We start from the raw sequence: 14,476 nt of genomic DNA on the forward strand, positions 1-14,476 counted from the left end.
CCTAACCCAAACAATATGCGTTGTGGTATGCGGCATTTGAAAAAAGTTTTTTTTTTATTAATTTTTACGTACAATAGTGAAAGAGCGCCTTTTTTTCTCACAGTAATCATCTATATTTACCAAAAAAATAATCTAAAAACATCTAGATTTTTATGGAGAAATCTAAAAAAATAATCTAAAGAGATTTTTGAAAATATTCAATAAGGGACTTGCTTGATGCTTTAGATTTAAGATTTCTGCTTTATAAAACATTTCACGGAACATGACGAGTTACTGAAATTTCGATTTTATATCTCATCATTTTTTTTTCAATTTGCAAAAAACAACTTTTGAAATTACTGAAATATTTATCGTCAATAGCGAATCTGTCACTAATTTAGATTATACAATATTTTTTTATAATAATCTAAAAAACCATCTAACATCTAGATTGTATAATCCTACATCTAGATTCAAACCAAAACATCTAAATCTAGATTAAAATAATCTAGAATGGCAACTATGCAATGCACTAATTGGAACAACAGGGGTTGTGACTTTTTACTGACACCCTGTCACCGATTCGGTGACACCCTGTCATCGATTTAGTGACACCCTGTGACCACTGATCTCTATGAAACCTGGATAGCGCAACTAGTGATTGCAAATGGGATGGTTTCCACCACTAGAGGCGTTGCGTGAGTCAGATGAACAGTTGCGAGCGCCTATCTTTTACAGAAGTCTTTCGGATTATCGACGACTTCGGCGAAATGTCAGGCTGCAAGGTCAACATGTCCAAATCAAACGCCTTTTTTATCGGAACAAATCGTGAAAACTGTCACAAACCCATGGAACAAAGTGGACTTCTATGGCCATCAGGTACTATCAAATACTTAGGCGTTGAAATTCCCACTAGCTCGAGTAACGACGCAGAGCTAATTGAAAAAAATTTCACACCACTTCTGAAAAAAATTAAAATAGTATCAAATATTTGGTCCGCGAGGGGTCTCTCTCTTCTCGGAAAAATAACAGTTATCAAGACCCTCATGATTCCAATCTTAACCTTTGAAATGAGTGTTGTCCCGGTTAATATACCCAAATGCTTTATCTCAAAAGTTAAACGAATCCTCTTTACATTCTTATGGGGGTCCAAATGGGAGTGAAAAGAGAAACTTTGAGTGCGAGTATTGCAAATGGGGGGGCAGGAATGATCAATATAGATATTTACTTGTTAGCCTTACATACGAAATGGATCTCTAAACTACTTGACGAAAACGCGGAAGCTGATTGGAAACAAATCGAAGGCCCCTTTATCCAAGGTAACAGATTAGAAGCGCTTCTTAATGGGAACATAGGAACAAACAATTCAATCACAAGGCGCATACTTCCTATGCGAACGTTACGTTGCGCAATAACGACGTGCAAACAACTCTTGGAAATTATAGATCCAAAGTCAAACAGCCGTCCGCTTTGGCTAAACAAAAAAGTAAAATTCCGCTCAAATGTTTTTTTTATGCCATCACTTATAGATTCCAATATAATTTTTCACCAGGATTTATTGAATAGAAACGGCGAGTATCTACAATATGACACATTAGTAAATAAATTTAACTTTACACCTAACAACACAGATTTTGTCCAATTCATAAAATTAATATCGAGTCTCCCAGAAGAATGGGATTCGGGTAGCGCAACAACGTCCCATTCGTATAGAACCCCAACATTAAAATTATTTATCCAGCAGTATAACTCCACCAAATCGGTTTACGAAAAAATACAAACAACAATTATCTTTCCTCCAAAAGCTCAATTAAAATGGCACTGGACCTTAAATTGCGGGAGGGCACGTCTGCCATGGGAGAAAATTTACCGCAACGTCTACTATTCAACAATCGAAAACAAACTGAGAAGCTTTCAGATAAAGTTTAACTTGGGCGCAATTGTTACAAATGACTCCCTTTATTCGTTTGGTAAAACCGAATCTAACCAATGTACTTTTTGCAAAAAGGCTACGGAAACCCTGTACCACTTGTTTTATTTGTGTCCTGTTACGTGTCTATACTGGTACTAAACTACGAATATCGCGCGATATGTTATTTATCAATGTAAATATGCCGACACTGTCCCGACTATGTTACGCTTTTTACTGTTGCTATCTTCTGTGCAAACTTCCGAGCGATATTCGGCTTGAAAAAGAGGAAGTATGACAAAACACAAAAGTAAATGGTCGTTAGCTGCTTGAGAGCTTCACTATTTTGATTTGTTTTTCTTGTTCGTTTTTTCGCTATCTATTTTATTAATAAAAAAAAAAAAATATATATATCTTTTACAACGGTTATCCGTGGTTTTCAATTACGTGTTTTCGCGTTTTGTTTTTGTAGAATCTATTGTGAAGCTAATTATTCGTTTTAAGTTAACTTTAATTAATATCTATAATAACTTTTTATTCGCAATTTCTTCAAATACTGGTAGCGAGAAGTTGTTAAACATGTACTGTTACAACTTTAATTTTGTAGGAGGTTTGAATACGTTTGTTATATTATATCCACTAACATTTGTCTGAAAATTTTAAAGTCCTACGTAAACCCAATACTTTTTAGAAGGATAGTTGCAAACTGCATTTTCTGAGAATTTTAACAAAATAAAATGATTTCAGAGGTGCGCAGGGGCGCATTCAAAACGAAAATTACAAAAAAACAGTATTAACTAAATTACCCCATTTGTTTCATTGTATTTGCATCACTACAATCATACAGAAGTACAACATAATGAAATGTGCAAGAGCGACTGCACCTTGCCAAAATACCAATTGGACTTTATATTGCACAACACATATAAAGGCAAATATATATATACATATACATAATATGTTTGTATATTTGCGCTAGAGAATTATGAAAAACAAAACTGAAGACAACACTAAACAATCAGAAAATTGCTACGTAATAAGCATATGGAAAGCAGTGGTAAAAGCGGAAAAATCCAAGAGTCAACATACTTGGAACTTTTAAAAACAAACATTGAAGTATTTGGCCAGCTCTGTTGTTTAAAATAAATTGTTTACGTTAAACGTACACAGCAAGTAGAATATTAAAATGATCTAATGTGGGAATCATTCGTTGACATTATTTTATCATAAAGAGCCCAAAACGTGGCTTGCATAACAGATTCGATACAATTCACAGCTGTGAAATAAGCACAAAACGTAAAAATTAGAAACGATCGCTCAAGCTTCAACTGAATCAGGAAAAGCGGACTTTTGTTTTGTTATAGGAAGTTTGGTATAAACACAATACATAAAATCCAACCAAGGTTTGACTTTTTTGCATTTATGCAAAAACAAAAGCAGTGTTTGCACTTCGGGGTTGATTTTTTTAGGCTAGTAATTTTTATACTATCAGAGGCAATCAAGAACAACATTCGAAGCGTTAATAGCAAATTCTGGCTAAACTCTACCAGTGAAACTAATCAAGCTATCAATTTCAGTACATGCATTTTTGTTTACATGTACCATTTGCAAAGTAATTATAAGATTGCGACTTTTCTCAAGGGTTTTTACAATCCGAGGTTAAGTAATACACTGCCAACATATTGTAGCACAACCTCAATACCAACGAATACGGTGAACTATCGGACTAAAACAGCACTGCTTTGATACTGATTTTCAAATAAAAACACTTGGTACATGCGTAAAAGTATTAATTCATCAGAAGTCGACCGAGGCATTAGAGGAAATATTTAACATCTTCAATTTTTAGGACGCCTAATAAAATTACAGTATCTAGCCAAATAAACAGAGTTCGCGGCATGCTGTTAAAGGCCTTGAACAACAACAAAGTAAAAAATGCTGCTAAGGTTTACAAAGAACTTAGCACACACCACGTCAATTTTTGAATAATTTAACTAAAAAACAGTTTATTTATCAAATATAAAATAAATTAAAAATACAGCGATAACAGCTCACTTGAAATAAACACAAGGAATGCTTTGCGCGTTTTAAAAAGTAACTGGATCGTAGGTAAAAGTAGAAGCACAAGCAAGCTGTGTGACGTCAAACACAGAGCACAGAAACCTTCGGCGGTGAAGCGACTTATATCGCCGGAGGAAAAACCGAAGTTATGGGACAGCCTCGCCAATGACCAGAACCTCTCCAAGGTTGACAACAAACGCCCATTACTTATTGGGAGGCGAGTCAAGCTTGCATAGCAAGTTCTCCACCTTAATAAAAAAATGGAGCGTCAAACGAAATCAAATGTTATACTACAGAACATACACAGGAAATAATTTTGGTAAAATAACTAATATCCTGAACGTTGATCAACATGTATTCGAATTATTTTATAGTATGTGGTTAACACGCCCAACAACACATGGAATCGCAGTGTCTCGTAAAAGCATGTGGCTTATGATTTAAATAAACATATGAATATATAGTCTTATTGCTGCGTATCACCTCAAACTTAAGTTTATTAAAGTTATATAGTATTAGAAAACATCACAAAACAGTTTAAATTAAAAAAAAACAGCCTAAGAAATATCCGACAAGAATGCTAACTTGGCGTTAACACTTTTAGTTTTTAGTATGGTGCTTTTTATTCTCGATAATGCGCAAAATTTGAAATACCCACACGTAAACTTTTAACAAGATTAATATTTTTGAAGGGTCGATCCAAGCATGACGGTAAATTATATCTGATGAAAGAAGTATTGTGAAAACCAGAGTATAAAAATAATAAAAATACGCGAGATTTGGATCAAGTCGCTGTTTAAGCAAACTTAATATCATCGATGTATTAAAAAGGGTTTTCACGCACTGTGGTAATGGCAACTATTCCCGATTTTGTTGGATTGCAGTAACAATACTTGATGTATCCAGTGCTGTACTAATACTTTTTAGTTTGTTATGTTGTAATTATTATAGTCAATAAACAAGAAAAAAAGCACTTTACCGAAGAACTACCATTACCAGTCAAACGTACACAATAGGGGATCCGGGCCGGATAGCGACTGTTAGAACGGCGGCCGTCAGTAGAGCGACCTCACGATAGCGATTCATTTGAAACAGCCACTGTTACGATAGCAACTTTACTGACCGGTCAAAATGAAATATGTTCACAAGGTCGCAGACTGATGTTTTAATTGTTGGTGTTTTCGTGTTTGTGTTCCCTTTGTAAGATAAGTGAATATCCTGATAAGTCGTTACATTGTAAACTGAAAAGGAAATTTTTACCTTCGCTTTTTACCTTCGTGGATCCATTTTTATGCTCCTGGGGATTATTTTCCGTAAACCACCCAAAGGTCGATATAACGTTCTAACCTCCAGGGCGGATAATGCTGTTTACACCCTATGTTAATCCACCGCAAATGGGGAGAAATTGTACGAAACCATCCTGATTTAACAATATCTTCCACATGTAAAACAGGGGACCTGGCGTTGTTTTGCACGATATGCGCAAAAATGTGCATGTGAAAATGTACGCGAACATTTTAAAATGCTTTTAAGAATGTGTGGACATCTTAGAGTTTGTTAGAGTTTTTTCATTTAAAAATGTGCGCACATTCTGAAAAAAGTGCGCACATTTTGGGAGGCATATTTAAATGTGCGTACATTGTGAAAAAAAGTGCGCCCATTTTCAAAGGCATTTTAAAATATCCGCGTACATATTTTTGCGCACATTGTGTAAAAATTTTCTGCACTTCTGCGAAAAATCCAACTATTGCAAAAATATAGTGATGTCGCTGTTGCGGCAGTCGTTATACTGGTGGTTGCTTTTCTAACAGTCACTATTCGGAACTCGAGCCCAGCAATCGAATGTCATTAACGCCGCTCAGCCAATACATTCAACCGAAACAAGGAGAAAGCGTTATTTTATCTCCCCCAACATGAATTTGTTGCGATTCTTGATTTGAAATATTGAATAAAACAAAAGCTACTTGCGTATTACTTGGAAAGCTTCCGTGAACAACAGAAAAAAAAGAAGTTGAGAATCAACTAAACCGGGTTAACAAACCTTCTGTTCTAGCGACATCCAATTGGTCATTAGGTGCCGCCACTTGTCCTCAGTATTGGTCACGTGACGCTTGACGAGATCTTCGAGATGAGCGATTCGACGTTCGAGCAAGTTGAGAACCCTGGGGTTGAGTGTTTCTCCGCTTTCATTTGGCATTCCATAGATTCTACTACAAGCACAAATGTTAGATTACTGTTATTGCTGTTTTTGTAATATGCTAGAGCTAGAGCAGGGGTTACCGACCTTTTTTAGTCACGGACACCTTTTTAAAACATATCAAGCTTACGGAACCCTAACTTAAAACTAATCATACCAAACCACGGGACTTTTGGCTTAGGTTAGGTCACTAAACACTGTATAGTTTACATTAACAGTCAGATTCGAGACTATACCGGTAAGAATAAACTGAAATATGCTTTTATGAACATTCGTAAACGATCTTATAAATTATTCCAGTACTTCAAGTGAGGCGTTAAAACATTTTTTTAATACGATTTTCCCCGCATTGTTTTTTTACCTGTTGGTAGGTTTCGGTAGATTATTCCACTGCGTTCTCTCTTCGCTTGGAGCATGAATTAGCTCAAGAGAATTTAATCGCTGATACATTGAATAATTACTAAAGATGAGCATTGCAAATCTAAACAAAAAACGATTTTGAGCTCAAAATGAAAATTTCGTAAAAATGACAACAACCAAAACAATCGTCATACATAAGAAGAATAGCGCCGTGCCGCCATCTTTGACGAAACGGTTTATCACCGGGCATTTTCGATGAAGAATGAACTAGGGTGCCGTTATTGTTGAGGTCAGGGTGTGAGGGGTGAGCCAGGGGAGTCGTGGTAGGAGCTGCTATTATGTGATCCTCTGTAAGAGTTTTAGCTCTCGAGATACCATTCGGAAGCGTCGGGAAATCTTAATAAAGATTAAAATTAAAAAAAACATTATACTTGAAATAAAAAGAAGCATTTTTTTCCGTTACCTTTTTTATTTTCTTCAAGCATGGCTGATTCGCTGGTATGTGCTGGTTGTTTTTTGTCGATTGATATCGATTTTCTTAACCTAGGGTAAGCGTCAAGTGTAGACAAAGGTGGAGACGGAATACGACGTTCTTTAACTTCAAAATACTCCTCTAGTTCAGGCCCTATTAACAATATAAAAAGCAAAAGTAAAAAATTACATACCTAAACATAATCTTATACGTAGTTAACTTTATCGTTTAGCACTTTTCGGAAAAATATATTTACGTTAACAAAAAGTGTCAGTACGGTACAATTCTGCATATTTGTTGTTCTGTTTTATGTAGTTTATTTATTAAATAATATCCGACAAAATATTCCTTGTTGCCCAGGCATAATAGGGTATTTACCAGTAGTAGTACAGTGTCGCCTCAAACTTTTATCTAACGTTGCAACCCCCTTGTCTTTTACGCTATTTTTACTTTTTTTGTAGTACAATGAATACGCGAATATATTTACGCAAGAAGAGCTATTTTCGATTCTTTAAAAACGTTAAACCATAAATTTGAAAAAAAAATACATTACAAATGTGAGATATTTTTTAATTTTGTTACCTATTCTTGATATTAAGCGTTCAAATAAAATGTGCTTCACTTTATTTCAAGTTTTTACAAACCATGTAAATCCTTTTGCGGCACTAACCTAATTTACTAAAGTTTTCCTCGATTCCGCTGTGACAATTCTTCTCTATGAAATTTTTTACCAGCCCCCATGGCGTTTTGATGAACTTGATATCTGCGGAGACCCTAAAACAACGATACACATAAGTCATAGCTTAACTCTTTTTTTCAAACAACTTTAAATACTGACAAGCTACAAAAAAATAAACGGTATTTTCATCTCCAAAATCACCGAAACAACAGCTAAATAATAGGACACCTCAGTTCACAGCTTGTTTTCGTCAGTCTTCTTATACTGTATCTCATGATGGTGATAAAATATTCGCTGTATGGAACACCATGCATCTTAGCGTTACAATCAACAGCGTAGCTCCAGCCTTCCTGACTACCCTTGTACAAAACCTGTATATCATAGAAATGCGATATTATCATCTTAACAACCGTGGTGTGCCGGTGTGGCCAAAGTGTAAAAGCAAAAAAAAGAAATGCGATAGTATTAACAGATTGTGTGTAGCCATTTTGCTTAGGGAATGCCTATATTTTTAAATGTTTGGACTGGCATTCGGTCGTGTACCCATTTTTGTAAGTGATATCATCGTGTTTTGTTCGTTTTTATCAGGGTTTAACTCACTGTCCGAAGCGGAAACGTTTTACGTTTTTTTAATATAATTCTTTTCAATTTTAAACGCGTCTTAAGCTAATGTAAAACCAAAATGCAAAACGCCGTTTTTCGTCTTCTGTTTACACAGGGGTCGACCTTATATTAAACGCAGGATAGTTCTTCTCTTTCGCCTTTCGTTATTGGTTCAGGTTGGCTGATCAGCAAGTGTGCATTTGACCATCGACAACGCTAAGTCAAGCCTTCCCTTTTTCTGGCTAAAAACGTAGAGTTAGGCAAAGGTAATATTCCTCGCTGTTAGCGCTAATAACTGATGTTGATGTAACAACGGCATTTTTTAACTGAAGCAGATTTTCTTTAAAGGTTGTTTCGTTTCAAAGTTGCCAATTTTATGTAATGCTAGTTACCGCCAAATTATTCTTTGAGCATATTCTAAGACCACGTTTTTAGTGTGCAATTGACGCAACTTATTTTGCCTCAACCGGAGTTTGTATTTTTGCCGAATTTTGTATTTTAGCTGAAAACGTGCTTGTAATTTAGCGTAGGCCCGTACATGTAACTTAGGAAACTGCACTGCTGATGACCAAAATCAATCACATATTTTCAAGTTTTTCGCCTGAAGTTAAATATTGCACACTTGACGGTTTCGCAGCTGGCGCCTGGCAGGAGCGTTGACGACGCACGTCGCACGTGTTCGCTTGGCGTCTAAAGGTTTCGCTTTTGTTGGAGGTTAATTGGCGGTTTTTGATTGTCTTTTGTTCAGTTTATGACGTAATTACAATCGCTTTTTTAAACGCCATTTTTATGACGTCATACCGTCACTATTTATGACGTCATTATTCATTAACGTCAGACGGAAAAAGGGGAATTCCCTAAGTTCACAATTCCGAACCCCCTGTCAAGATTTCTGGATACGCCCCTACTGGCAATTCAAATATTTTTTCCGACATTCTAAACCCAACAAATATAAAACATTTTAAATAAAATTGCAAACCTGGGTCTCGGTTACCCGCGACGTCTTCGGACCGAGAGGGTTGCTTAGCGACAAGATGTAGTCGAGCGTGCGATTTCGGTTGCCACCATCGGCCTCTACCCATTTGCAGATGCTAATTTCTGGACGAAAAAAATATATAATGTATTAGGAGTCATATTATCGTAACCAGTCGTCCGTTTGGGCTACTTTTTAATAGTAACATTGGATACTTTGTGATAAACGCAATACAATACAATACAAACAAACAAACTTTAAATTAAAACTTAAAAATTTAATACATTTAGTTTACTGCAACATACTAGACCAGGGGTTCCCAACCTGTGGTACGCGAGGTTTTTCGGGTGGTACGCGAGTAGCTTCTGTTTTTTAATATTTTTCCCCGAAGCCCATTCTTATTGTTACGTAACTATTCCTGTTGTTTCGGATTCGATATTCAAAATACAGGCCATTTCAATTGTCGACAAGGAGCACAGTTGCTTTGAAAAGCGTACAACGCTGTGGGACAGTGGGCGTTAATTAAGTCAAATGATTGATCTTAATAGATATAATCTACTGTTTATAGCTTAAGCTGCAAATACCGTTGAGTAATGCTAGTTGTAAGCTAAAAATACATTAAAATATGATTCGAGCAAATTAGTTGTTTTACAAGAAGTGGTACGCGTGGCAGTATAAAGGGTCCAAGTGGTACGAGATCGCAAAAAGGTTGGGAATCCCTGTACTAGACAAATGTTTTTAAAACTAATTTTGCATTTGGCTTGTGAGGGATACCAGTATGTCACTTTCCATCAGTAATCTCCTACAATCAAGCATGGTTTTTATATACAAATGAATAAATATTTAAATATGCGTACAAATATCTACACATGTACATTGTAAAGAACTGTATTAATTATAACAGCGTTTCGCTCACGGTCACCTCTACTACAGAATTCTATTTACTCAAATGCAAAAATATATATAAATTGTTGCTACCAGACATAGTAATACAAATCAAAAATCAGCTCCTCTGGTGATATTAATTCTTGACCAACGTTTCGGCAACCTATGCAAGCCACCTTCTTCAGGGTGAATGACACTGAACGCTTGTACAACAAACGGAAAAGACACGAAGGAAAAAGGGCAGAAAAAACGCGAGCAACGAAACGATAAGAAAACAATTTGCGATAACGTTTAGTCCTTCAGCAGGGTAGTAAACGTAGTAATCCGTTATGTTTTAATAACAAAATTGTTCAACAGAATACTTAGAATCACTCAAAAAAAAACACAGTTAAAATGATTGCAATAGAGACGTTCACAAACTTAACTAGGCATTTTTTTAAATTGAGATTAAATCATATTTTATGTGCCACTTCAATCAAACATTGACAGATTTCAGTGCTTTTCGCTTGATAAATCTGTTCTTAAATGCATTTAGTATGCATAAGAACAAGTTGCTTAGCTTGTTGCATTTATAATATTATTAACACTTAATGTGATAAGTTGTATATCTATATATTGTGTACTGTAGACCAGTGTTACTTTTTTACGTCAGGGTTCACCTGTAACCCTCTTTAACCGTGGTAGCGCACCTGGTAAGCAAAGAGAACGCTAATTTTTTTAGGTCCATATACCGGCATTTCTCTTGTATTGCTTGCAAGTTTTTGTTACATAATTTAATTTACCCTGGGCGAATCATTCACCTTTAAGGAAGAGTGAATTTACGAGTTTAAGAAACACTGATTTATATCATAATTTTTACCGTTTGCTTCTTTGCTCAAATGATTTTTCCAGAATGGACAGTTATCACCATATATAGTATCGAATAAACGAGCAGCAGAAACATTAAAGTTTTGCTGCAGGTAGGTTCGCTTGAAAGGTTCGATGACATAATCAGCAGGACCTATGTAAAAATAAAAAGATTTATCATGCAAAAACTCAACGCTAATTTATAATTTAAAATAAATAGGCCAATTTAACAATAATAAAACTATTTTTGCCTTAATATACTTATAATAGTGACGTATTTCGGGTACAGAAGTCAATTACCGTCGAGAAACAGTGACAGAACAGCTATTGAGAGAAACTAAAACATACCGAATGCTTAAGTATGGCCCACCTGAAAACAAACTCGCAAGGTTTTTTTTAAAGGACATATCATACTTTAATAAATGTCTGTAAATGTTTCAGTTAACTCAATAACACAATTCGTGAGTTATAACAGTGTCCCGCAACCGGCGTGCTGTTAAGTCCATTTCCGGTGTGTCGCTGTGTTACGGGATATGTTTACGGCTTTTCGACCGTATGGAATATGCGCATTATATGATAAAAAATATAAGATAAAGAAATGTAATACGTATTTTTTGTGTCTTCGAAGCATTTCTTTGAAAAATGCCTATTTTGCTAATAGGACTGCCTTGGATAGTTGCCCATGTCTATTGTCTACTGGTCGAATGGCATATATTTTGCAGGTGTCATTTTCTCTGTCAGTGTGCCGCAAGTGACAACAAGGTTGATGAGCACGAGTTATAATGTCATTCAAGTTTGTGTTTTTTAGCCTTTCCTCAACAAAGATCTTTGATAAGTCACCAAAGCTCCGTACGTTTTAAACCCAATATTTAGAATTACCCAAAACATTGGTGACAATATTGGCAATAATTAAATTCACACGCACCAATTTCTTCCGAATCATCTTCTTCTGCCGCATAGTCATTTCCCAGTGGCAACGAATCATCGTCGTCTTTAAATAAGTCTTCTGTTTCGTCTATTGAACCCTGTGCAAAAAAAAACGATCAAACTTTAGTAAACCCGTAAGTGCTTCAGTTGATTGGTAAATTGTTATATGTTAAAATTTCATACTATAATATATACAGTATAACACCAAAGAACATGAATTACAACAGTAGGAACCCGAAGCGACGATTTTTCGTCTCCGGTAGAATGGTCGGTGATGGATGCCAGCCTGTCGCTGTCCAATAGTAATCTGCTACCGTTAACCGGGGATATTTGGTTCAACATAGCACGGTTGGAAGGAACAGCTTGCTGTCGGAAAAATATTTACAACAAGAAATAATACGAGTCCTTGGAGTAGTGAAAAATGATTAGATTAGGGTAAGCAAACTAAAGGGGAATAACTAGCTACACAACTTAAGCTATCGGTTACTTTTTCGCACTGCTAACGCCGCTGCGGTATAACATGTAAAATATTCTCCACATTTAGCAGCTTACTCTGGCGTATTCACGCAGTATAATACTTTGCAAAAATAGGTAAACTTCCGGTAGTCGTATAGTAATTTTCTGAATGTATTTTTATGTAACGCTTAAAGCATCTGCAGTGCCAGGACCTTCGCCACTTAAATGCGGCCGTCCTGATAAAATTCCGATTTTGAATCACAACTTAAAGGGTAAACTCCTTTTGGTACGTAAGCAAAAAAAAGCAAACGAGGTAAAATCTTTTGAGGTACATTGCATAATATATAATATTGCGTCAATGCCGTAAGCATACCTGCAGGTTCTTTTTCTTGTGTCGACGTTTCGAGCCGTTTGCAGAAGAATCGACTGAATCACCGCCTAAGTAAAACATATTTAGTAAGATTACACTAAAACTATAATGGAGAATAATTAAATTTCATTGTTGTAATGGCATTATAGTGAAATAAAAATACCTAATTAACAAATAAACTACAAAGATAAATCGACAAAACACTGACCAATCGAAAAGTTCAAAGACTTGTTTTCTGGTTTCACATAATCATCATCAGAGCTACAACCAAGACTGTTGCCATATTGGTGGCGAATATTACCCCAAAGCTCCTGCGGAGTCATCGGCTAAGAATAGTTGTATACAGATAAGATTTACAACTAACACACAGCGCACACGTTATAGTTTACAATTGTGTAAACTAAACAATAAGAGTACTTCTGAACGATTAAAATAAAATCTGTTTCTAAAAATACTGCAGTAAATTTTACATTTTCAGGCATACAATAATTGAACGATTTTTATAGACTAAGCATCGCGCTTAAAATTTGAATACCTTTTTCTTTATTTTTACATCTAACAAAACTACCCTTGGGTTTAACGATGGAATAGTCATAGATCATTACATAAACAATAAAATTATAATTTATCCAGTTGTACAATATATTAATTTTTACACAGATGTACAATATAAACCTCATCTCTGAGTTGCCATAGTTTAAGAATTTGTTGATAGGCTCGATCTCGTGCCGTGAAACTGGTGAAAGTTAATTTTCCTCTCAATATGGTTTGAAACTGAATGGCGTTTGGGATAACCTTTACAGTTTTTTCTTTGGTAAGGGATGTAATATCCTTGTAGCTTATCTGGATCTAGTGAAAAAATAAAAAAGTTGTTTGTAATATGTAACGAAAATGTTTCTATTGTGATAAAATATAAAACGATCAATTCAATTAATCCAGGAAATTCGTGTTACAATGCGCAATAGTAAAATATTGTCTAATTTTATTCTACGCAAAGCACTATCTAACGTTGCCTATTTTGTACCATATACTTTTACCGGGAATGTTTTCATATGCAAGCCACGAAGCCAATTATAACAAAAAACAAGAAACTGGGCTGATTTAAAACATTCAAGAACATCGGTTATACATGTTGGCAATGTTTTACCAAAAGATGAAAAAATAAAAATATTCGCTGAAAAATAGCGGAATGTTTTTAATTTTTACAACTAAAGCAAAGCACACGCCGACTATGAAAATGCTAATGTATTATATTTAAAGAAAGCTGGGACAAAATTTGATTTTCAAACATTTTAGTGAATTTTGTGTAATACCATGGGGACTCACTTACCGCGGTTTGAAGCTTGAGAAATTTAGAGTGAAAACAAACGAAGTTTTGCGACACGTACAACCTTCCTTGTATAAGAATGTCCTTTACCAAAGCACAAGAGTAGTCTAAAGACAAAAAAAAATATTGTAAGATCAGTGAAATGTAATAGATCATTACCTACGCTTTTGTGCAGATTAGAAAACATTTTAAATTCTTGATTAGTCTAATATACTGAGGTTAAGTGATTAAAGATACCGACCATATAGTGACTTACTCCCAGTCTAAAAAGAGCGTATAACACGGCGTTGCCTTACCGACAAGTAATCTCTCCATTTCGGGAAGAGTTTTAAAAAACTTATGAAAATCTTCATTTTTCTGCTTGTACGATGGACTGAGAACCTGTAGAAAACAGACACTTTATGGTTTGAACTACAAATAAGTAAGTGAAAT

General features: G+C 35.4%; 1 protein-coding gene across 5 annotated transcripts in view; it reads right to left on the reverse strand.

Moving 5' to 3' along the window:
• Positions 1–2,692: 2,692 nt before the first annotated feature.
• LOC146136221 (protein Aster-B-like) overlaps positions 2,693–14,476 on the reverse strand; it is a 38,373-nt gene continuing 26,589 nt past the window's right edge. For 4 of the 5 annotated variants that reach the window (XM_083395988.1, XM_083395985.1, XM_083395987.1 and 1 more), the window contains 16 exons: positions 14,341–14,425; positions 14,048–14,151; positions 13,393–13,566; positions 12,926–13,043; positions 12,721–12,785; positions 12,114–12,257; positions 11,890–11,989; positions 10,978–11,118; positions 9,240–9,358; positions 7,886–8,028; positions 7,649–7,752; positions 6,970–7,131; positions 6,701–6,902; positions 6,508–6,627; positions 5,991–6,159; positions 2,693–4,197 (listed from right to left, as the gene is read on the reverse strand). In XM_083395988.1, the coding sequence (XP_083252114.1) occupies positions 4,153–4,197; positions 5,991–6,159; positions 6,508–6,627; positions 6,701–6,902; positions 6,970–7,131; positions 7,649–7,752; positions 7,886–8,028; positions 9,240–9,358; positions 10,978–11,118; positions 11,890–11,989; positions 12,114–12,257; positions 12,721–12,785; positions 12,926–13,043; positions 13,393–13,566; positions 14,048–14,151; positions 14,341–14,425 (1,995 nt within the window). In that variant the 3' untranslated portion in view covers positions 2,693–4,152. The remainder of the gene's footprint in view (positions 4,198–5,990; positions 6,160–6,507; positions 6,628–6,700; positions 6,903–6,969; positions 7,132–7,648; positions 7,753–7,885; positions 8,029–9,239; positions 9,359–10,977; positions 11,119–11,889; positions 11,990–12,113; positions 12,258–12,720; positions 12,786–12,925; positions 13,044–13,392; positions 13,567–14,047; positions 14,152–14,340; positions 14,426–14,476) is intronic. The other variant, XM_083395986.1, reaches the window with a different exon arrangement.

The sequence above is a fragment of the Ascidiella aspersa genome, chromosome 8 (assembly GCF_963924565.1).
Source record: "Ascidiella aspersa chromosome 8, kaAscAspe10.2, whole genome shotgun sequence".
NCBI classification, from domain to species: domain Eukaryota; kingdom Metazoa; phylum Chordata; class Ascidiacea; order Phlebobranchia; family Ascidiidae; genus Ascidiella; species Ascidiella aspersa.